The 24,921-nt window shown below is 41.9% G+C and overlaps 1 protein-coding gene across 1 annotated transcript; it reads left to right on the top strand.

Moving 5' to 3' along the window:
* Positions 1 to 9,998: 9,998 nt before the first annotated feature.
* Positions 9,999 to 22,661, top strand: thbs1b (thrombospondin 1b). The gene is made up of 23 exons (XM_054618088.1): positions 9,999 to 10,204; positions 10,386 to 10,470; positions 10,693 to 11,252; positions 11,507 to 11,582; positions 11,939 to 12,022; positions 12,171 to 12,280; positions 12,885 to 13,010; positions 14,008 to 14,104; positions 15,022 to 15,195; positions 15,397 to 15,573; positions 15,669 to 15,842; positions 16,122 to 16,249; positions 16,366 to 16,518; positions 16,715 to 16,933; positions 17,080 to 17,187; positions 17,557 to 17,716; positions 17,858 to 17,976; positions 19,084 to 19,318; positions 19,422 to 19,649; positions 19,769 to 20,040; positions 20,146 to 20,243; positions 20,353 to 20,492; positions 20,586 to 22,661. Exons 2-23 carry the CDS (start codon positions 10,407 to 10,409, stop codon positions 20,591 to 20,593), a joined length of 3,510 nt encoding a protein of 1,169 aa, XP_054474063.1. The 5' UTR covers positions 9,999 to 10,204; positions 10,386 to 10,406; the 3' UTR covers positions 20,594 to 22,661.
* The last annotated feature ends 2,260 nt before the right edge of the window (positions 22,662 to 24,921 follow it).

The following is a 24,921-nucleotide window of genomic DNA, read 5'->3' as shown; positions in this document are numbered from 1 at the left end:
CATTTTGTGAGTGAAGTATTACTTTCGGGAAAAACACATTTAAACAATGAAACGTACCAGACAAGCACAGCGTTTCTGTCAGTAAGATTGCAAACATTAACTCAAAAACTTCATGTATTAAACAGTATCAATTAAAACTTCTTGTGGAGTTTAGTGAGTTCAAGCTCAAACTTTGTGTTTATAATCCTTGAGACAAAACAAGAGTGGAGAATGTACATGTCAACATCTCAGCCTATCTCTGTAGATTTGTCTCCTTTTCTTTTGGGTCATAACCCTGAAACAGCACAATGTGTTACCCTGAAGTCCGTCCCACTTCCTCCCTGTATCCCGCTGTTGCTCGGCAACCTCATCAACAGAGCTGCCGAATACATGCCTGGTTTAAATCAACTTTGACTCAAGAAGTGGAATAAAAAGAGGTATTAAGGGAATCATTTAAATAATTTCTCTAGAAATATTTCAGCTGTCACTAGAGATTAGAAAATGTTACATCTTGCCAAAATAAGCAGCTGTTTATTGGGATGCATGGTTTTAAGGGACTTTAATGAAATAGCATCCCATCACTGCTTATGAATTATGTGAATGGTCAAGCGCTAAATCAGTTTAATATTTCCTGTTGGGTTTTTATATAAAACACTGTCCCAGAAAGCAAAACATTAAGACGTTAGATCAAACTTAACTGATCCAGGATGAAGTGAGGGATAAACATCCATGTGTGATGTGATTGAAAGCTTCAGAAAAAGCAAATAATAAGACCTTGAGTTTTAAGATTGTTTTTATTAAGTAGCTATTCATCTATATCCATCCAAAATTCTATTGTTGATAAGATTGCAGTAGTATAGTTGTGTTTATATGTACATGAATAGATTAACTATATACAGGATATTTGTATATTTGTATATAGTATAATTTGGTCATGTTTTTCCCAAAGATTTTAATATAGACATTGGAGAATATTTTTTTAGATTTCACAGAGAGCTAAACGTACGACAGAGGCTGAGAGAAAGATACTGAAGTGTGGTAAACCTTCATGATGGCGGCAGAGCCTTTACATAAGGTACAAAAAACATCAACTTGTATATAAGAAATAAGTAAGGGGAATCTGAATAGGAAAAAAATTAACCCAAGCAGCACTTAAGTATGTGGACCATGGAAGTTTTACTGAGATCTGCAGTAGCTCTGGAAGTCATTGAGAGAACCGATTCACTAACGTATTGTACGAATAATACAATAAGATTAAAAGCCATTAAACAGCAGATGTATCTATTATGTCTATATCTATCTTTTATATCCATTAAGTGCAGGTTTTTTCAAATGGTATGTCAGTTTGATCCTTTTATCTTAAGCCTGGATGTTAGCCAGCATTAACAGATTTAGTGTGATTTACAATGCTGTCTGGCAGTCACAGATTACAGAAAGAATAGCTGCTTCCAATATCTGTCAAAATCTTTAAAAAGTCACATTACAGAGCCCTGCTCTTCCTTTTTGTAGCTGAATAAGTTAAGTCGGGACAAAAACAACAACTTTCGGAAACAGGTTGTCTATATGGAGCAAAGTTTTAATGCTGAAGCCAGTGGATAGAATACCAAACATGACTCCACAAATAGGGAAGCTTTAGGTAAACACTTCGATGAATGTCTGCGTGACAGACACTTTAACAGCTGTTTTGTCAGACGGATTTAGTAAACAAAGGATTTCTCCCTCTGAGACCAAACACAGCGAGAGGTTCTCAGCCTCGGAAACACGCCTCACTTCAGCCTTTAGACATAAGACATTAGATTCCTCAACATGTAAACATAACCCCTCATGTCTCACTGAATTTCCAAACCTACTGAGAACATGAAGTAACATGACAGTCAGGATGTTGCCTCCAGCTAGCCAGCACCTTGGTATTGAATGGAGTGTGACAATATGCACGTATATTGACAAAGTAGAAATACAGCACCAAAATAACAGTGGAGACAATATTTGTCTGGTAATGATGCTACCATCTGTCAAACCCCACCCTTAACAGTATGGTACTATAATATGTAAAGTAATATAATTTTGAATAATGAAGCAATATACAAGGATAGATGATATTTTGAAGTTAGGGAAATGAGGAGGAATCATAAAAATAACTCCTTATTTCAACAAACTGTCCGTTATCGACCATTCCAAAGCGAATGACAGGAAAACATAGAAACAGGGCGCCCAACAAATTTTCAGCTCAAAACAGTTCTAGTGGCCATTTAGGACATTCCAAAAGAAAACGCAATAAAACAGATTTTGTTGCTGATCCGCGCTTGTGTTGCATTCAGTTAGCACTCAGTAACAACGTTATCTCATGGGCCCACAGGGGGCAACCTAAAAGGGATATTTAGTGGCCACAGAGTAACTTTCTGTGGGCCATGGTTAATGTGGAATGTCCAACGCAAAATTTTACAAAACGATTTAGGTAGCAACTATGGTTGGACAATAACACAATACCTCGGTTGAATTCCCAGAGAATGGCCCATATTACAATATATATTGTACTGATATTGCAATATATCATTGCAAATACTAAAGACGTTGTAGTGTCAGCCACCGATAGTATAAAAACTAATTTTTCGTTTCAACATCTTATCAACATTTGCTCAATGTCAGAATGTCTCAGATTCTCCTCATTAATAGCAGCATGAGTCATTTGTTTAAGTGCCTAAAATGACCTAAAATAACTAAAAAGGGCCTTTAGTCCTGTGAATCATCTCCCTTGCCATTCAGGACCAAAAAAAGTAAACAACACAAACACAAACGCAAACAGTGAATGACTTTGACATGGTTCACATCCCATTTCCCACCATAGAAGCTTTAACCAAACTACTCTCTCTCTTCCTAACCACATACTTTTGCCCCCTTAACCAAACAAAACATATCACAAAAAAGTAAAAAAAGTAAAATATAATTAATAAAAAAAGAATTGTCCTGGCGCATCAGACGAGAAAACGCTCATGTAGTTTACTTTGGAGCATTTTTGGAGTTACTGCTGTGACACCGACGTCTTACAATGAGCGGCTCCTAAGTGAGCAGGTGGTCAGAGAATTCATTGAACCGTCAGTTGTTCACTCATGCACTCAATAGTTGCTGAAAGATGTTTTCTCACTCAGAGGTTCTTAACCTGGCGACCGTGGCCCTCAGGGGCGGTCACATACGGGTCAAAGCAAAGGTTGTTAAAAAAGAAGTGATTTAAAAGTGATGACAATGAAGAAGGGAGAATAGTGTGGTAAAATTAATAAATATGAAATTATTTATCCGTAGCACAGGAAACAGGAAGATGATGGTTGAACTGTTGTGATGAAGTATTTGATTCAGAGCCATATCAAAATGGCTTTTAATAAAAAAAATATATAATAATTTTATTGCATGACGCCAAAATGATTGCAAAAAGAACTACAACTGCGGGTCAAACTGGTCCCTGAACATGATGTACACTTAAGTCTGAAGGCCTGTGTTAACTAAAATGACCCCAATCATTGAGGTAGAACCAACAACTCCAGGCTCGGTTCACCACACACTGTAAATCGTAGAGCAGGGGAATATGACAGAACTGACTGCAATTCAACTGAGGTGAAGTGCATATCCTTCAGTAAAATCATTATACCTGATGTAAACAACCCGAGGATGTTGGGGTGACTAGATAGCACCTTGCCAGGTTGTGTAGTGCCCGTACCTGCAAGAGGTGTGCAAACAAGCCCTCACTTTGCATGTCAATTCCAGCTCCTGATCCACGCCTATGTTCTCCGTAACTGCTGGCACATGAGACATGAGACTCATCTAATTGTGTGTTGCTTGATTCGTGCTGTGCAGGTCTGGACCGATCTCACCTTTTTGTCCATGCCCCGGTGACTTTGTTTCAAGACTTCATTTCTTGTGAATATGCTGCTTCTGAACGTGACAGGCCTTTTATACAGGCTCTATCAGAATCAGCTATGTGTAAACATCCTTGATGACCTCAGATTTGCTTTCACTGATGACGCAGGACAAGGAGGGCTATTGTTGAGCCTTTTGTTGTGTTGAGTGAGCTGAGAAGCAATCAGAGTGATTTCTGTCCAGCTCCTGGACCGATTAACAGACAGGCATATGGAACAGGGCTCCCGGGATATTTATGTACGCTAAAGAGGCATGTCAGGAATGTGGACGTGGCAGATGACCTGCATATATCTCCAAATATGGCCGGCTGACAGTTGTTTATTGCTGCTTTTGCCCAGGTCACCACAGTTTGTGTTTGTTTACCAGGGGGGAATGTGTGTGGAGCCATAAAGGACTACCGCTGTTTGAAATTCCCCAAAAATGATGTCTATGGTAACAAAGAAATATGGATATCGTGGTCTTACTTGCTGTTGAAGCCTCAGCAAGAAATTACTTTATATATAGGGAAATCAATTGGCTTTATGGTGGAATACATTTGATTCAGTGTCTTTGTGGTTTTTGTACCTGCGTATAATAATTTGTAAGTTATAGGTCGTTCCGTTGCTTGGAAATTGCTTGAAGGAGGAACCACCAGAGTTCTGGAGGAAGGCAAAGGAAAAGGAAAAAGGAAATGAAAAGAGAGGAAGGAAAATATGTTCTAGGAAATAAAAGCCGAAATATTTTTTTCCCTTGGCTATTATTTTGAAATTATCAATTTTTTTGTTTTTTAGGGGAGTATCTCAAAAGCGATTAGACGATTGCAATGAAATTTGGTACAGCTATTGGTGTTAGCATGCTAGGAGGCTAGACTAAGATGGTGAACAGTATACCCACTATACATCAAACGCTAGCTTTGTCACAGGGTACATGCTAACATGCTGATGTTAGCATTTAGCTCAAAGTACCACTGGGAAATGATTAAGTAATGAGTGTAATCAATAATGATTTTGGATTCACATCACTGCACTTCATTAAAAAAGCATTTCTCCCTAATATTTAATGAATTCAGTATATACTGAAGAAAAATGACATGTTGAAAAGTTCCAATACTGCGTCCAGAGTAACCACACTCTAATAAGTATTTTGTTTTAGCAGTACACAGCTGGTCAACAGCTGAGACATTACTAACGGCCAAGGCAGGCGTCTCTATTAGTTCGCCAAATTTGGGGAAAACATTTTCACTGAAAGCCCCATTGGAATTAAATAGAATCAGCAGTTACGCTCTCAGCAGCAATTATATCAGATTATTCAGAACACCCAAACGTCTTTTTTTTCTCCGACCCGCCGAGCTCAGGAATGCAAATTACATTGTCCATGGAAGCCCATGAAAAGAAGCTGGCACACCGTGACCTCCTAATAGGCTGAAGATGGAACTGGATCCAGTGCACATTCCTAGACACTATTAGATATTTAGAAATCACTGAGTGGCAAAGCCTGTGGCAACCAGTGTCTTTCCTCCGCTAATGGTCCTGGCTCGGGCCCAGTCATGTCATGGGTGAACACTCCAGTGAGTAGTTTATTAGGGACCAGCCGGAGCAGAGAGGGGGCCCATTGAAAGTCGCGCTCAGGTGGTTATCTTTGGGTCTGCGTCGCCGGAAAATGGATTTTTAACGCAAGGATGCATCAGATCTAATTGCATTGGTCCCACATGGTTCGAAGGTGCAAACGGACACGTTATTCTTTAGAATTAGAAACCAAAACGTACCAAAAAGTGACATGCATCACAAATACCTTGCAGGTTTTTGAATTAAGTAGCTGGAGTAAAATTTTCCTGCTGACAAGTGAATGTCTATGGGCATAATTTGGCCATTGAAGCTCTGCGTTTGTGTGCTTTGTGCTGGTTAATTGCCGTAAAGAAGCAGAGGGTTGGAGCTGTGTGTGTGTGTGAGTGTGTGTCTCTCTATCTGTCTGGGTGTTGTGCATGGAGAAATAACATCAATAAAGGAATATAATAATAATAATAATAATCTCCTAGTCTCACCCAGCTGAACAACACACACCTCAGCACCTGTGCACAGCGTCATGTCTCGGATTGCTCCACTTTAGGGCTCATTATCAATGTATTTGCAGATCATTTTTTTATTTCCCTGATTAAATTGATGTCTAGTAAATATCAGACATAGGAAAGAGTTTCCTCTCACGATAATGATCAATCCTTTATTAGTCCCACAATGTGGAAATTACAATTCTCTGCATTTAACCCATCCCGGAGGAGCAGTGGGCTTGGGGTTAGGTGTCTTGCTCAAGGACACCTCGGCATGTTGACTGTACCAACCTTGTGGTTGCGGGACAAGCGCTCTACCTCGTGTGCCACAGCCGCCCCACGATTACACAGTGTGTCTTCCCACTGCTTGTATTCTTAAACCAACCCAAAACCTGTACATTAAACTTAAAACGCAAATAATAACATTTGAGGGATTTATGCTTGATAAATAAGTTATTCTGAAACTAAAAAAAGTCCCCCTCTACCAGCAGTATTAACTTTTAATCCCTAACACGGGATATGTGCTCTCTGATGATGGAGCAGGGAAGAGTAAATGCTGTAAATATGAGCTGCTGACATGGGGAATGACAGTCCCCATGTCATCTCCTTAGGCTTAATTGCGAGTAGGGCGTGGGAATTACTTCAGCGGGCCAAGATCTCTATCAGCTGTAGTCTCAAATTGTAGAAGTGTGACATCACAAGCGCAAATGTGAGAGTTCAGGGAGAGAATTAAGACGGAAAATTATGGACGAGAATATTATTGCCACAGAGGAGGGACCCCTGTGGAAATCAGGAACTCAATGTGTCCGTCATCTACTATTTCCTGCCATATTTAAAGAAGCTAACTGGAACTTGAATCATCAGCTCTCTGACTCAACAAACCTGGGTCAGGACCTGTCATGATGCTGAACACAGTTTTCCTTGTAATTCTGCCCTTGCTGCTTCTTGTCTTTCCTTGTATCTCCTCTCCCTTCCTTTCCTCTCCTCATTACTCCTTCCCTTGTTTGACAGTTCATGTCCTTGTGTCTCCTCTCGTCATCATTTCTCCACTTCATTTGTTTCTCCTCTTGTTTCTCCTCTCTTTTCCTGGTTTGTCAATTATTTTACTTGTTTTTCCTTTTCTTGTTTCTCATTTCCTTTCTTGGTTTCTCCTCTACTTTCCTTATTCATCCTCTCATCTCCTTGCTTCTGCTGTACTCTCCTCTCGTCTACTTCTCTCCTCATTCCTCCTCCTTCCTTGTGTTTCTCCACTCCTTATCTCATTCAAAATCTCTTCATCTTGATTCTCCCATCTTTTCCTCTCCTCATTACTCCTCTCCTTTCCTTGTCTCTTCCTTCCTTGTTTCTAATTCTCCTTTCTTGTTCCTTCTCTCATCTCCCCTTCTCATATCCCTATTTATCTTCTCCTTTCCTCTCTGCTCTATCTTTTTTTCTCTTATTTCCTTGTCCCTCCACACTTCCACCCCACTACTCCTCTCCTCGTTTTGGTCATGTAGCAAATAAAAACAGGAAAGAAAGGTAAAGAGAAGAAGATGTGTGCTCACATCTACACACTGGAAGGATTTAGTGAATGCGTGTGGCAGACTGGCAGCATGTGTATACAACATTCTCCTTGATCCTTTTATTCATATTTTCTCCTGCCAAAAACAGCAGCACATTCTTTTCCTGGACATGTGCTTTTCTCCTTCACAGGCTGAGCTTACCACATAACAACCCAACACTAACATGAGTCTTAAAAGAGCTTAAACAAGCTCCCAAATGTGCATCACTCAAACACGACTCGGCCCATTTGCTCTCTCAGGTTAACGCCCTCACAACCTGACAGAAAACTGTATCGTTTCATATTTTGATGTTACACTATGGACAACTGGACTGGCTCCTGAGGCATTGACAGTGTATCTACCACAGGCTGAGACAAGCTACATACAGTCTCCATCAAGGGACCTGATCTGAGATGGAGACACACAGGCACCAGAGGAGTCAGCTCAGCTCTGACCTCAGGACCCCTCAGGGTAGAGCTTCCAACCCCAGGCGTCTAAACCAGAGACCCCATACACATTTCTGTTAAACTCAACATGTGGGATTATATATAAAGATGTGTCTTATGCATCAAGATGATGAGCCAGAAGGAGCTTGAATTTTTCTGTCAGTCAACTTATCTGTCAAAGGTGGATCTGTACATTGTCACCAGGAGGTCAAAACACTGCCCGTTTTTACACATCAGAGGACACTTGCTGTAACATTTGCCCCAACTTCTTGCTCTATTACATCTTTAAATGTCTCCTTTTGTTCTGAAAAGTAAATGTTATAGTCCCTGCAGATGAAGAATAAACAAATGACAAAAGAAACTGATGACAAGCCACATGGTTGGTATAACTAATTTAAGAGTTTTGATTAAAATCCATCATCCTGATTGTAAAGTGGACAAGAGAATAAAGTGACAGAAATGAATGCAACTGCGAGAGAACCGCGGCGTGATTGCTATTGGCTTGATATTGTGTCATGGTTCACTAACATTTTCCCACTGCTTCGGGGGAAGCAGTGAAGAGAAATAAATCTGAAATAGAATCATGTCACCGTCTAGTAAATTCTCCCTGTATACAATAAACAGTGATTTTCCAAGTAAGTATAAACAGCTCATACAGTGTTTGGTTTAGATGATCCTGCAACATAAATTTGAAACAGCAGCACAAACTAAGACAAATCTGACAGGGAGAGCTGCTTTCACTAAAGTGCTCTAACACTAATAAATCACTGACTAACACTGAAAATTCCTCTTGATACATGGTGTGACATGTTTTCTGAGCAGGCATGTGTGCTGTATTGTCAGAAATCAGGACGTAAATATCTGTGAAAAAAACAGGAACACAAAACTTGACTTAAAAACTCTGAATGAACAGGTGTGTGGCCTGATAATGTGAGGATGGGTCTAAAGTGACCTAAACAGAATGACAAAGAAAGTGTCCTCTTTAAATCCCTATAATTGAACAAAAACTTTTTGCCTCACTATATAATTAATTTGACATTTTCTGTATATGTGTTTCTGATTTTTATTATATTCATTTATCAATGCACTGCCATATGCTTCAGTTTCACTACATTATGTTTCCCTGGTGCTGTTGAATTTTTTCTTCTTCTTTGGCATAAATAGAGTACCTTGCTCAATAACACATAATCAGCTTACTCTGGAAGATTTCCTACCACTTTCACATTTCTCAAAGACTTAAAATATGTTGGTAAATTATATCCACTGTGATTTTTTTTTTCTCAAATTATAATTTTTTTGTACAAAGCTCAACAATAACAGTGAAAATGTGAATGTCAGTTCAGGTGTGCTGCAGCACTTACTGCCTCAGGGCACCTCTCCAGTGAACTCACGTCGGCTCCTAGAGGTTGGAGCTGGAACTGCAACAAGCTGAGGATACTAGAAACTCAACACTAAAACCCACTACTGTTCAGTAGTCAAAACACAATGTGGAGGAGTTATACCATAGTTTATTTAAGAATACAACAAAACTGTAAACTATGCATATAGATATAGCTGATAGGATGTTTCTTAAGAACATAAATTGCAGCAAATGAAATAATAACAAACATAGAAATAACTAATATAAGTTGCAGATGTGTATTATTGGCCACAGCAGCTGCAACATTCTTATAATATTATTATGCACTATGCCTGACACCATAAGGTATCTGCCCAGACCTTGTGATCTTTGTGTATCTTTTTTATATATATATTTTGTAATGTGCATACCTGAGAGACACCTGTGGAATATCATAGACATATAACAATAGTTTGCAGTGTTGTGAAAATCTTTGAGATGGAAATGATTCTGAAGACTGATGGATGAGAGGAAACACTGGTCCATTAAAGTCTGAGGGCAACACACTGAAGTTGGTCCCAACTTCAGCGTTTTGTCCTCCCCCCTCTCTCTCTATCTCTCTCTCTCTCTCTCTGAGCTAAGAGGATAAGCTCGTCCCTTTTTCTCCCCTGACTGTGATTGGACGAGGCCACTTCTTAGGAATGGCATCAAACTATTTAAATAGCACTTTGTCCCCCTCGGCTTAAAAAGGGAGTTTTTAGCGGCCGATACCAGCGGAGGACAAGATTTTCGAACAAGAAAAATAAACACGCAAGATTTTATTATTTCCCTTCTTTTTTTTTTTTTACGGTGGAACTTTTTTTATTTGAAATAACTCACCCTAAAATTCACTCTTGAGGATTATTGCTGGATTTCTAAATAATTTGCAGGATTTTATCACGTCTGCTCTGCTGATTTCGTGAAGCAGGTGAGTGGCAAATGTTCTAAGGAATGTGACAATATTTCTGCAGCTGCACTATTAATTATTATTTCGTTTATTTATTTATTTATTTATTATCAACCTGTTGCACACTGGCTTTTTCTGACATTAATATTATAAATTGTTAAGTGTTTTTTTGTTTTAGTTTTTTTCTTATTATTTGTCACAGGCAGCAGGTTGGTGCCTCACCATGAAGCTGACAGGACTGTTTCTGCTGTTGATGCTTTGGAGCTGCGAGAGCGCGCGAGTCGCAGGTGAGTTTGGTGATTAAACTTGGACTCTTCAGAATATGAATGATATTTTCAGACAGGAAGTTATCATTTATAAAGATAGTCTGGTGTTATTGGAAAAAAAAAAAAGAAGTTCGCAGTGTATATAAACAGCAGACAGCCAGTGCGCTGCCAGACAAAGGCTGACTGACTGACTGACTGCTTCTTCTTCTTCTTCTTCTTCTTCTTCTTCTTCTTCACCCGCAGAGAGTCGAGACGACAATAGCGTGTTTGACTTGTTCGATCTCGTCCAAGTCCCGAAGAACAAGCACGCGGTCACCCTGGTAAAGGGAGACGACCCGTACAGCCCCGCCTACAAGATCCTCAACCCGGACCTGATCCCCCCGGTCTCCGAGAGCCACTTTCGGGACCTGATCGATTCCATCCACGCCGAGAGGGGATTCCTCCTGCTGCTCAACCTCAAGCAGTTCAAGCACACCCGGGGCAGCCTCCTGACCGTGGAGAAGCGGGACGGATCCGGACCCGTGTTCGAGATCGTCTCCAACGGCAAGGCGAACACCTTGGACATAGTCTTCTCCACCGAGAACAAGCAGCAGGTGGTTTCCATTGAAGATGTGGACCTGGCTACGGGCCGATGGAAGAACATCACGCTGTTCGTGCAGGAGGACCGTGCGCAGCTGTACGCGGGGTGCGAGGAGGTGAACACCGCCGAGCTGGACGCGCCCATCCAGAGCATCCTGACGCTGGAGACCCCGGCCACCGCGCAGCTCAGGATCGGCAAGGGAGCCGTGAGGGACAGGTTCATGGTGAGAGCAAGGGGGCCAGTGTAGACTTAGAGATTTAGTTTTTTAAGAACTTGATTTTATTTCACCAAGGCATTCGCATCTTTGTTGAAAACGCAATCTGGTAATGCGTAAAGCGTAAAAACAAAAACAAAAAAAAACGCACATATGGCATGGCTTGATGATTATTTCTAATGCTTTAAGACAGATGCAAAGATGCGGTCTGATTTTACTGATGTGCCGGATGATTGCCTTAAACTGAACATCAATGCTTGCAGGGGGTCCTTCAAAACGTGAGGTTTGTGTTTGGAGCATCGCTGGAAGCCGTCCTCCGCAACAAAGGATGCCAAAGCTGTAAGTAATCAGACATCCTGTGTGTTTACTTATCACTCATCTGCTTCATGTACTGCCAAGCCCAAGTACTTATCAAATAATTGAGTGTGAGCTTCATTTTGCTGACTGATTTCTACATAGAAACCCTAAATGGGGGAGCTGCTTACCACTTGTCACACAGGAATGCAAGTTTACAAATATCATCAGAGCATTGTGGTTTCAAAGCATGCCCTCTGGACTGTGCAGTATTAAGTAATTACTTTTCGAAATGATTTATTGCAATGTGGGATGTGTGGGATGCAGTGTGACAAATAAGTCAACCATAACGATGAATGTGCAAATATGTGTTTTGATTTATGGTTCTTGTGTTTTTTCAGCCTTGACGACTGACTCTATGATCCTGGAGAACCTCAATGGCTCTTCAGCCATCAGAACAGAGTACACTGGACACAAGACTAAAGGTAAATACTACTGACAGGGGCACTTTTATACTGGCTCATGTCTGTTGATTAGAGTCCAACCTAGAGACAGACCATACTAGATTTTTTTTTTATTTTGATTTCATTGCCAATTAATGACCTTCCTCCCTGTGTTTTTGCCCCCGTGAAGACCTGCAGATGGTCTGTGGCTTCTCCTGCGATGACCTGGTCAGTATGTTTAAGGAGCTGAAGGGCCTCGGTGTGGTGGTCAAGGAGCTGTCCAATGAACTCCGCCAGCTGGTAAGGAGGAAACCCAGCAGACCGTCTGGTGGCAGAGTGCAAGAGAGACGGTCTGCCTGTCAGCTGCCTGTCTGCTGCCTGTCTGCCTTTGATTGTGTTTGTTAGATGCATCTGGTCTCTGTGTTGCATTCACCCAAACATTCGTCCAGCAAAATCATTTTAGACACATGATTTATATTCGCCTATGGAGATGATGTAACTCTATTGGTCAGGTTTTGCACTGTAAAATCCTATTTACTGTTAATCAAATGGGTTTAAGAATATGTTTAGTGCTTAGAAGACAAGGGAGCCTGTTGAGACATTATGCATTTTGTAGTAAATAGCTCTATACACTCCTCAATGGTGGCCTGAACAGTCAGAAATCTGCATGTATATTGCTATACATGCAGATTTCCTCTTTAACTCCTCTTTAACTGTTTTTATAAGCAGATGAAACAACTCTGTCACTCATTTTTTTTTTTTTACTGAATGTAGAATAAGTTTAAGAATATCTTAATCATACAGACAATTCTAATAGGGAAAGTAGTTTTTCGCCATGGTGAAAACTAACTGGGATCCAAATAATCAATAAGCCACATCTGTGTTTCGTCTGTTATTCTCCCAGACGGATGAGAACAAGCTGATCAAGACCCACATTGGCATTCACAGTGGCGTCTGCCTCCACAACGGCATCGTGCACAAGAACAGAGACGAGTGGACCGTCGACGACTGCACCGAGTGCACTTGTCAGGTGAGATCTCCAGTGTGTATATTGTCCTCTAAGTACTTAAACACACGTGTGAGGGGGTTGCACTCCATGCTCGGACTTGTTGGTACGCGCAGGCCCACACACACACACTCATGCAAAGACAACTCACAGCGAGGCACGCACACACACACTTAGCACAACTCGACTGATCTGGTCAGTAATTAGTAGTGTGAAGGTCTGGCTGAAGGCCAGCAGCCTCTACTGTTGTAATGAGAGGTCTGTTGACAGAAGTTCAACCTCGAGTATGCCCTAGAGGGACTTGACCAGGCTTTAAGTGATGCATTGTAATTAAGAACAAGAACTTGGCTCTAATATTTGGAAACAAATGTTGAGGTGCAAAACACTTGGCAGGAAAGAGTCCTGCATTTCCCTGAATTAGATTTATTTCCTGATTTCCTACTTAAGAGTTATCCCCATTTCCCCCCTTTCTTCCCTGTCAGTAATCAGATCCAGGAGGGAGAACAGCATGCATAGTTAGAGGCCGTTGTTAGCCCTGAGTCATTCACACTGCACCCCCACCGGTTGTGCTGGCAGGCTGATCTTTACTTGTTTGGGGCTCAGCGCCCAGTCCGGCACTACAGAGAAACTGACTTCCATTATTAGGACTTTGGCCTCATTCCCACCCTCTCCTGACCCAGTGGGCAGGTGGTTGTCTGCTGGGGTCTCTGTTCTCACCCATGAATGTTTTGTTTTTCCTGGCACGCTAAATCATAGCAACTTAGATGTTGAGCAGAGAGTTTAATGGGTTGTTTGCACGGAAAAAAGGACTAAGACTTGGATAAAAAAAATGACCCTGCAACAAGCATTGATTTGAAAAGATTTACACAACAACCAACTCCAACTTAGTGACAAAGTTCTGTAGAGGGATTTCAGCCCAGAATCTGCACAGAATTAGGAAGAAAACTGTAGCAACATTGGGGTGATATTGATATACTTAAGCACGTGTTTAACCATACATTTGATCTCTGTGCTTGTGCAGAAGTCTGCTACCGTGTGCCGCAAGATCTCCTGCCCCCTGATCCCCTGTGCTAATGCTACTGTTCCCGATGGAGAGTGCTGCCCACGCTGTGGAACACGTAAGCATTTCTATCCAATTCATTGTTAGAATCTGCATAGCTATAAGTACACTGTAATTACCTTTATGTAAACCTTCACTGTAAGCTCCTGTATAAATGGCTCTTTTAAGCCAGAACGTATATATATATATATATATATATATATATATATATATATATATAATCCAGCTAACACGGTCCCATTCACAGAGTGAGATGTTTCTATGTCGTTTGCCATAGAAACCAAAAAGCCACAAATATTTCCCCTCGATGTAAAGGTTTCTATTCAAGAGAAAACATGTTAACCTTAGTGATGATTTAACTGAAATAACATCCGAGTAAGTGAAAGGGTGCTTATGTGTTTGGAACATTGGCGCTTTGTGCTTCCAACCATCTTTGAAATGGCTGTAATTTGCCAAATTTGGCTAAAGCGGGATGGAAAACGGTCGGCTGTTTAGTGAAGCCATCTTCAACATGAGGAGAAGTGACATGTTCTTCATACCTATGCAGGCTTGGCTGCAGTGCTTCCCCTAAAACCTAAATAAACAGGGAGAGCTGCATTCATCCAGACCTCAGCCACTTGTTGAAGTCATTACACACCCTGGGGCCGTGTTTGCAAAATCTGTTTCCTCTTTAGGAAAACATAAGCCAATGGGGCATCCCTGTGTATGCTGAGGACAGTGGGCCCTTTCTGTCTCTCTAGCTTCCCTCAGTATGTTAGTCAGTGCCCTCCCTCTCAACAGACGGCCTTCTATCTGTCCGAGTCCCAGCTAAATCCACATTATTAGCCCTCCTCTTTAAGAGCTTTCCCTCCTCATTTTGGCTTTGGGGGTGTTTGTGAGGGGTGGGTGCTGCCTTGCTGGAATAGCTCTTTTATTGTCTGTCTCTTCCCCTCTCTCTCTCTCTCTCATACTCTTTCCCTCTCCCTCCTTGCTCAGTGAGCGACTATGCAGAAGACGGCTGGTCGCTGTGGTCTGAATGGACCCATTGTTCCGTGACGTGTGGGCGGGGCATCCAGCAGCGCGGGCGCTCTTGCGACCGTATCAATAACAACTGCGAGGGTACCTCTGTGCAGACCCGCGACTGCTACCTCCAGGAGTGTGACAAGCGATGTGAGTCAACACAACATACTCTCACCCATCAGCCAAACACAAATGAGTACGTAGACCAGCCTAATTTACAGTATATGTAGTAATCTGTGAAATTACTTAGAGTCATCATCTGTGTGTCACAATATATGATACAATGCCATAGAGGTCCATCGCTTTCTCTTCCTGATAGCTGACCTCTGACCTTTCTCTTGCCGCCTTCAGTCAAGCAGGACGGCAGCTGGAGCCATTGGTCACCCTGGTCATCCTGCTCCGTCACTTGTGGTGCTGGAGTCAGAACCTGCATCCGCCTCTGCAACTCCCCCACCCCTCAGCTTGGAGGAAAGGACTGTGAGGGAGAGGGCCGGCAAACCGAGAAGTGTCAGAAATCTCCGTGCCCCAGTAAGTCTCAACCATCTGTTATTCTGGCTCTCATTTTTTGTGTTGCACACAGCAAGTATAGAAATGAATACTGTTTTTCCTCTCGCCTTCCTTAGTCAATGGCAACTGGGGACCCTGGTCACCATGGGATACCTGTACTCTTACCTGTGGAGGTGGTGTCCAAACTCGTAAACGTCTGTGCAATGACCCTGCACCAAATTACGGTGGCAAAGAGTGTGTCGGTAATGCCAAGGACAACCAGTTGTGCAACAAGAAAGCCTGTCCAATTGGTGAGGCATTTTAATCACTAACAGAGCTTTGAAATTGAATTTTGTGCATCTGCATTATTTGGAACATGCTGTTTTTAAACTCTGCTTTCATTTATTTTATTGCTGTTGTTTTTTTGGAAACTTTTAGTTTTAATTGTTTTTTTTACATACCGAGATCCCCTTCACATTGAGATCATTACTGACGAAGGGATTTGCGTGATTTAAAAAAGGTTACATCTGCATGGCACCTTTGATGCTGCAGATGATGTCTTGATAATGAGCCAACATTTCTGTTTTCAGATGGGTGCCTGTCTAACCCCTGCTTTGCGGGAGCCAAGTGCACCAGTTTCCCTGATGGTTCCTGGAAGTGTGGAAAGTGTCCAGCTGGCTACACTGGCAATGGTATCAAGTGTAAAGATGTAGATGAGGTAAAAATTCCTAAGACCTTGTATTATGATTTTGTCAGGTAAAAAAATGGTTTGATGCCTGTTTCAACTTTTACCAAGTCTTGTCTCTAACGGTTGTTATTGTTATCCCGAAACAGTGCAAGGAGGTCCCAGATGCTTGCTTTGAGTTAAATGGTGTGCACCGCTGTGAGAACACCGATCCTGGCTACAACTGTCTGCCATGCCCTTCTCGCTACTCAGGACCCCAACCGTTTGGCAGAGGTGTGGAGCAGGCTACTGCTAAGAAACAGGCAAGTGCTGTCTTGTCTTTGTGTGAAGCAGCCAATCAGGAAACAGCAAAATGCAAAGGCTCTGGCAAAAAAAAGACAGGACATATGATATTAAAATGAAAACAGGAGTAACTGTTACAAGTACACTTGTGTCTCCAGGGCAGGGACAGTCAGATCCCTGATCATTCAAACTATACCTCCCTCCTTCCCTCTCCAGGTGTGCACGCCTCGTAATCCCTGCCTCGATGGAAGCCATGACTGCAACAAAAACGCCCGCTGCAACTACCTCGGACAATTTGCCGATCCCATGTACCGCTGCGAGTGCAGGCCAGGCTATGCTGGCAACGGCCATATCTGTGGAGAAGACACAGATCTGGATGGATGGCCCAACGCTGACTTGGTGTGTGTGGAGAACGCCACCTACCACTGCAAAAAGGTAATTAGTGGTAAAGCAGCCAGGCAGTATTACTTTCTGTAAAGCAAAGGCACTTCAGACATTACTGTCTTTGCAGAGTAAAAATCGTATTATTTGTATGTTTTGTCGTCATCTCTGACTGTCTGACTGTGTTGTTTGTTATTCAGGACAACTGTCCCAACCTTCCCAACTCTGGGCAGGAAGATTACGATAAGGACGGCATTGGAGATGCTTGTGACAATGATGATGACAATGATGGCATTCCTGATGATAGGGTAAGTAAAACTCTCTACATGTGGCCATAGAAGTGGAGTGCGTTCTCCATTTTTGCATTCACCATGCAGTCTAATAACAAGACAGGCCGAGAATGGGAATGGGAGGGGAGGCTCAGCAGGAGAACAAGTGTTTCTCAGAGGCCTCAGCCAAAACCTCAAATTCCAACAGGGAGGTAAAAGAGCTGCACTTTGTGTTCGCTAATTCCAACATTAGATTTGGGACAGAGCTTAAAAATAAAGAACTTTTTGATCCCGGATCACTCCCTTCTTGTAAATATACATTCACTCAATGGCAAATGACGAGCCCTGCACCTGAAAACCTAACCTCAACTCTTTGTCTTGCCTTTTATCTTTGTCTTTTCCAAACAGGACAACTGTCCATTCGTGTACAACCCCAGGCAGTATGACTACGACCGCGATGACGTGGGCGACCGCTGTGATAACTGCCCCTACAATAGTAACCCAGACCAAACAGACACAGACAATAATGGAGAGGGAGATGCCTGCGCTGTGGACATTGATGGAGATGGTGAGGAATGGAAAGTTTAATAGAAACAATCCTCTGGAAATCTATATATTTTTTATCTCTGCTAAAGTGAGGTCATGTTTTACTAATATTCTGTACCTATGTAGTGGCTTTTCATATCATACTTTTCAATAAATTCCACAGGCATACTGAATGAAAAGGACAACTGCCCCTATGTGTACAATGTCGACCAGAAAGACACAGATCTGGACGGAGTGGGTGACATGTGTGATAACTGCCCGCTGGAACATAATCCTGATCAGGTGCGTGGACACAAACACACGCACATACACACCACCCTTCCCCATTTCCTTCCACCTCACCCACCAACAATAATCCACATTCATCTCCCAGCCTTTCTCTGTAGCTCAGCATATATCTGTCTTTCAATTGAGACAGAGCCTCAGTGATTAGCCCTGTGTAGCTGTCTAAGCTTTATCACGCCATGTAAAGGTGGGGTAAATCCTGCACGCAGCTGAAGGGCACATCAGTTCAATAAGGCGTGGTGGGGGGCTAGGGGTCTTTTCAATGGCCCATTGACGTTAGCTGGCTAATGTGAGGGAAGAGGCCCTAGGCTGGATATTACTGAGGAATGGGCTGGCCCTGGGCTGTGTGCATGCCCTGTCTGCGCACCATGGGCCTGCTCAGTCCACCTGTGCTATGCTACACTGAGAAATAGGAATGCGTTCAACAACGGGATTCAGGAAATGTAAAAAGGAAAGGATGGGGGAAGGAGGGGCGAGTCTAAAGCTACACTGATGTGGTTTTTTAAAGAGTGAATTGAGATTGTGAGTGACTATAGAAAGAATTGCGTGCTGCAATTTAAGTACCAAAAAAGACAAGTCCAGACAAGGACACAGCAATGTAACATGCTGCTCCAAAGATAACAAAAAACGCAAAAAATTCCCTCTTATAAAAGTGGTGGCAGCAGAATTATGAATCTACACAGTGAGCCAGATCCTCACATCCAACCCTTCATCTCCTTCCGTTCATCGCCCTTGTACCTATTCTTTCTTAATTTAGCAGGGTGTGTCTAGTACAGACGAGTGGGGCTAGCATGACCTTGCCCTTCTCTACAGATGCTGGAGGTGCAACAAAGTCTTGGAGAGTGATGTTTGGTTTTCAGTTGCTAAAACCTGCTGACAGATCTAAGACAAATTGAGCTTGGCAGCTTTACAAGTTGTCGAGTGATTTCAAGCCTAAGGAAAGTTCTTAATGAAAGCAGGAGAGTAGAGATGACAGAACAAAGGTAGCAGGAAACACTGCAGTGACTGAAAATAAACAAAGTGGAATGTAATCGCCTATGTTAACATTGTCCCATTAATCCATACAAGTAATAACTCTGACATCAACACGTTGTACCCTTGCAGGTGGATTCAGATGACGACCGCGTGGGAGACAAGTGCGACAGTAACCAGGACATCGATGAAGATGGACACCAGAACAACCTGGACAACTGCCCGTACATCCCTAATTCCAACCAGGCTGACCATGACAAGGATGGCAAGGGAGACGCCTGTGACCACGACGACGACAATGACGGCATCCCCGACGAAAAGGACAACTGCAGACTGGCCTTCAACCCTGACCAGCTGGACTCTGATGGTGAGCAAAATCGGCCATGTTTCAGCCCTTAAGGACAGTATCTATAGATATTAGAAAAGCCTTCGTTACCATTATTAATGATTATGTAATGTATATTTTTCAGGTGATGGCCGGGGAGATGCTTGTAAAGACGACTTTGACCAAGACAACGTGCCTGACATCTACGACGTGTGCCCAGAGAACTTCGACATTAGTGAGACAGACTTCCGCAAGTTCCAGATGGTTCCTCTCGACCCTAAAGGCACCTCGCAGATTGATCCTAACTGGGTCGTCCGCCATCAGGGCAAAGAGCTGGTACAGACTGTCAACTGCGACCCTGGCATCGCTGTTGGTAAGTAAAAAGACACATGTACCAGAGTACCAGAGTACAAAATGAACCCAGTTTTACCTGTAGACCATACATCCATTATGCATTGAAGATCTGGCCTCTAACTTGCATTTTTCATTCAGGTTACCACGAGTTCAATTCAGTGGACTTCAGTGGGACTTTCTTCATCAACACAGAAAGGGACGATGATTACGCAGGCTTTGTGTTCGGCTATCAGTCCAGCTCCAGGTTCTATGTGGTGATGTGGAAGCAGATAACTCAGACATACTGGTCGAATAAACCCACCAAGGCCCAGGGCTACTCAGGCCTGTCCATTAAAGTGGTTAACTCCACCACTGGCCCAGGAGAGCACCTCAGGAATGCCCTCTGGCACACAGGAAATACCCCAGGACAGGTAAGGCATTTGGTGGACTTTTGGAGGTCATACCCCTCGATGGATCATTTTAATAAAGGAATGTGAAAAGATAAACCCATGGCTGTTTATTTCCCCACGCTTTAGGTCCGCACTCTCTGGCATGACCCTAAGAACGTTGGATGGAAAGACTTCACCGCCTACAGATGGCATCTGATCCACAGACCGAGAACTGGACTCATTAGGTGGGAAGAGGCTATTAGTTGGTCCACATATAACTCTTCAATTGGGTTTGACATCGTAATCCCAAACTTTTGACCTTGTCAACTTCATATTTGTCCTTCATTCCTACAGAGTTGTGATGTACGAGGGCAAGAAGATCATGGCAGATTCTGGTAGCATCTATGACAAGACATATGCCGGCGGCAGGCTAGGTCTTTTTGTCTTCTCACAAGAGATGGTATACTTCTCAGACCTCAAGTATGAATGCAGAGGTAAGGATTTATGTTAAATCTAGAATTTGATGATCTTTTCCTAAAATCCCAGCCATGTCTAAAACTATTTATTATCTCTCCTTCTTTTAACAGATGTTTAAATGCACGGCGCAGGAAGCTCTGAGGAATGCACCTTTTTTTGTACAAAGTATGAACTTATGTATTCTGATGCAAAGTCCAGGGACCGATTTATCTCCGCAAACTCTTTTTCCTGTGACACGCACACTTGGATGAGGCCAAGGGGCATGTGGTCAGCCTCAGGGTCACTTGAAGCTGGTTCGGGTAGAGCACCAACCGGTTGACTGCCAGTTGAGGATCAGAGAGCCCCTTCCTCCTCCACCCTTAAAATCTACGAGAGCAGGGAGAGCTGGGGAAGAAAAAAAGAAAACAAGCCCTCTAGCTTTGCCAGTAGGACACAAACACCTTTCTATTCCAGCCCTGCCTGCTTTCTCGCTCTCTGAAAGACCTCATTCATCTCTGTGCGGGAATGGCTCCCCATAGACAACTATGCACTTCCAAGCCTTTACATCTCTCTCTCTCTCTTTTTCTGTCTCACCTCTTCAGCCTGTGTGCCTTTCTACCTTACCTTCTGGATGGACATCCCAAAGAAAAAAAAAAAAAAAAAAAAAAAAAAAAAAAACTGATGATATATTCCTTTTGCTTTACCAGATCTGCCTGGTTGTAGATTCTGAATGACAGAACTTTTGAGGACTCAGAGGATGAATACAGCAAAAACATTTTTTAGGTCTCTTGGTTATTGAGGACTAAAGGAAACTGTTGTGAGTAGAGTGAGTTAGAAATAATGGGAACATGATGGTGTGGATGTTTGTGGTCATGCATGTACTGTATGTGAAAGACTGGAACAAGAAAGTGCTTTACTCATCTCCCTAAGAATCTCTGCAGAGGAGCGAAATACAAACAATTAAATTGAGGTTAGCTATCTTTTGAACTTACAAGTATCATGGGCTATGTGGATGCTGGTGTCTTGTTGACCAAGCAACTCTCAGGGTGAGATGGAAGTGATGAGCTTCCCATATGAAGCCAGTAAGAAAAGGTATATGAGGATTAAGTTTTACAGAAAATTGCTAAAGCCAGTGTTCCCTCCAAAATACTCCCCATCTTACATCAAAACCTTGGTCATTGAAGAGATGTATCTCCCTCAATTTCAGAGGGGTTTCAATTTGAAATTATGTAAATACACGTAATTGATTGACTCTCGCCTACAATGTAGGCAGCGAAATAAATTTGAATGATTTGAAAAAGTGAGAAAAAAATTCATACAACATTGCAGTGAAAACTGATCCAAAATCAGGTACAGTGAGTGTCTATTATCTCCCCCAAAACAAAGTGAATTAGGCTTTCTTCAGATAGGGCTTTTGAGCATGAAGTGTATGTGACTTTTGTGCCTTTTCTTCAGAGAGAGATGAAAAACAAAGGAAATCTTTGATGTACAAATATTACCTCATAGCTGTTGTATAATTTGATCAAACAAAAACACAACCGAGTACTTTATCAAATTCCTTTAAGAAGATGGACATCTTAGTGCCACTGTAGCATGACCTGTAAATAGTATGACACTTCATATCTAAAAACACAACAAGCTCCCAATCCCGTGATCTACCCCAGAGAAGAGAACAGTAAAATGGGAGATTTCTTTTTTTATATAAATAAATTTGCTCTATCATGTATGTCCAGTGCTGTTTTTAGCAGATAAATTATTGTCTTAGCTGTTTGTGAGAGGTTGATTTGTGTGTGTGTGTGTGTGTGTGTGTGTGTGTGTGTGTGTGTGTGTGTGTGTGTGTGTGTGTGTGTGTGTGTGTGTGTGTGTGTGTGTGTGTGTGTGTGTGTGTGTGTGTGTGTGTGTGTGTGTGTGTGTGTGTGTGTGTGTGTGTGTAGATAAATGCTATTTAAATAATTTATCAGGATTTGTTGGCTTCCCAAAGGCCACGCGTCCATCTGTATAAACGGTTTGCACACTGACGTGAGGATGTTCTGTTCTTTATCGTTTTTACCTTCTTTGTTATTGTGTATCTATGTTACCATTATTTTTGTACAATTAGTTTTGCTTGTCTGTAAACATTTTTCTTAGTTGTACAAAGCAAAAATGCTGTTTTTATTCATAGCGATTATTTTGTTACATACTTCAAGACAATAAATAGTTCTTAAAATTCTCAACTGCTCTCACTTTTGTTCGTCAGATTGGAGCTATCTTTGGATCTTTCATCCAGTATTTAGTCCAGTGTTGATCAGGTTAAGAATATGTTTAGATAATGTGGAGATACAAACATGATTTACATTAAACACAAAATAGTGGATGACTCAGACAAGACTTACTACCAACCAAAGCTCATCATGACGACAACCGGCTTCGATAGGTCTACTGTAGCCCCAATGCTCAACACTTAACAAAATCAAAGTCAAAATGGTCGCCCAGTTCTGCCCAAAGGCACCAGTGTTCTACTTTAAGGCCCCTCCCCCTTTAGAGAGGCATACATCATCTCTCTGTGATGAAGGCCACATGAGGAATGTTACACAGACGTCTGCTCCTCAGCTTGATCTGCCTGACCTCTCTGTGATCTGCACTGACCTCTGCAGAAGCTTAAACAACACAGAGGGCAAATATTAGACCCCCACAAACCTTGACATTGGCTGACTGGCTTCGGGGCACAGAGGCTAAAAAGAAAATCCACTTGTTGACAAAAAAGCAAAAACACAACAGAGACCAAAAACACAAGATCAAAAACACAAGACCAAAAACACTAGACCAAAAACTGCGATCTTATACACCATTGTTACATCTGGACATCATAAGTTTGCAAATTGGTGGAGTTATTTATTTATTATTAACTTTTGGTTTTACTGTTAAATCTATTTGGGTGATAGCCAATCAGGATCACCAAATTGATGAATTAAACGATCAATCTAGTAGAGGACTACATATGTCCAAGAGTTAAGAAAAACAATCCGAAAACTAATATGTGGAAAAACTTCCATAAATCTGACATGCATAAATTCCCAAAAAACTAAGGGAGGGCAGTCAGACCTGATCCAGACAAACTCAAACACCAATCAAAACAGAGTGAGAACACCGATATGCCACTTATCAACAAACAGTAGAATCCAAAAGAGTAAAGGTGAATATTTACTTTACAGTTAGCACTTGCCTAAAATTAGATTTATTTCTACTGCAATGTTTATCATATGAAATATATTAGACCTATTGTCACACGAACTGATGGCAATACAACCACACTTGCCAACCCTCTCAATTTTCCCCGGAAGACTTGCGCTTTTTTACTTTTCGATAACATATTTCTGAAACTGTACAGTGTGTTTAAGCCCCTCTGTTTCCACCACAACAATACAGCTGCAACAAATGTCATTACCTGGCATGCAGGATTGAGCTGCTCTTGCCGCAACGCAGATCTTAGCGCACAGCACCCAAAGTTGGACTTTGCTTGACGCATCAAAAAGCCATTGGAAATAACGGGTTTCAGAGCACAGTGGTACCGTTGTGGCTGAAAGGGCCTTATGTGAATGAGAGACTGAGAGAGAAATGGAGAGTGGCCTTCTAAGAGAAATAAATAGTCATCAGGGGTGAAAAATGAATGAATGAATGAAAGTTGAGGAATATTAGTTTTTGCCAGAGAATCACACCAAGTTAAGTGAAAAAAGGTTGGATAAGGCCCGACCGGTCATCCAGGGATGGATACTAGGAACCGAGTGAACCTATGAAGACTCCTAATCACTGGTCAGACAATATATCTCCTGCACAGTGGTGATTTCTTACATAGACTCTGTGTTGATGTTTGAGGGTCTGTGACTTTCTTTGTCTGTTAAGCCGAAGTCAATTTCAAACTTAATAAGTTACAGCCCAGCTTGAGTCATTATCGATTATTACAATGTGGCAACACTCAAGGCTAGACATCTTCATACCAGCTGCAGTTCTCACGTCTGTGCCAGCTGTCTACAAACACCCACATGTTTACTCTTAGACCGCTTTTAGGCTGCATGTCAGGATGTGTTGACTCATTGAGAATCCCCACCACTTTAAAGAAACCCACTTGGTACACAGGAAGTTTTCTTAGATGAATTGTGTCCTCTGTTTTTGTCAGATTTTATATAAATATAGCTATTTCTCATTAACTGAAGAAAGACCAAAACGACCAATTGATCACCTTTTGTCTAAGAGGGGTCAGGCCTACATTAATTGATATATACTGTAGGGCTGCAACTAGCGATTGTTTTCATTATTAGCCAATTTATTTATTCTTTAGTCTTCATTTTGTCAAAATTTGAAAAACACCTATCAAAGTCTCCCCATAGTCTAAGGTGAAATACTGATATAGATAATTGTACAACTCACATCCAAAAATGTTGAGTTTACGACCACACATCTCAAAGAAAAGTGGCAAATTCTCACATTTAA

The sequence above is a fragment of the Anoplopoma fimbria genome, chromosome 18 (genome assembly GCF_027596085.1).
Source record: "Anoplopoma fimbria isolate UVic2021 breed Golden Eagle Sablefish chromosome 18, Afim_UVic_2022, whole genome shotgun sequence".
Taxonomy (NCBI): Eukaryota; Metazoa; Chordata; class Actinopteri; order Perciformes; family Anoplopomatidae; genus Anoplopoma; species Anoplopoma fimbria.
Note: the sequence above shows the minus strand (reverse complement) of the source record. Positions and strands in the feature narration are given on the sequence as shown.

Bases quoted from the DNA above. Each gene is read 5' to 3' on its own strand.
- thbs1b (XM_054618088.1), top strand. From the start codon at position 10,407: ATGAAGCTGACAGGACTGTTTCTGCTGTTGATGCTTTGGAGCTGCGAG. The intron at 10,471-10,692 runs GTGAGTTTGGTG...CTTCACCCGCAG, and splicing joins CGAGAGCGCGCGAGTCGCAG to AGAGTCGAGACGACAATAGC. The intron at 17,717-17,857 runs GTGAGGAATGGA...TAAATTCCACAG, and splicing joins TGTGGACATTGATGGAGATG to GCATACTGAATGAAAAGGAC.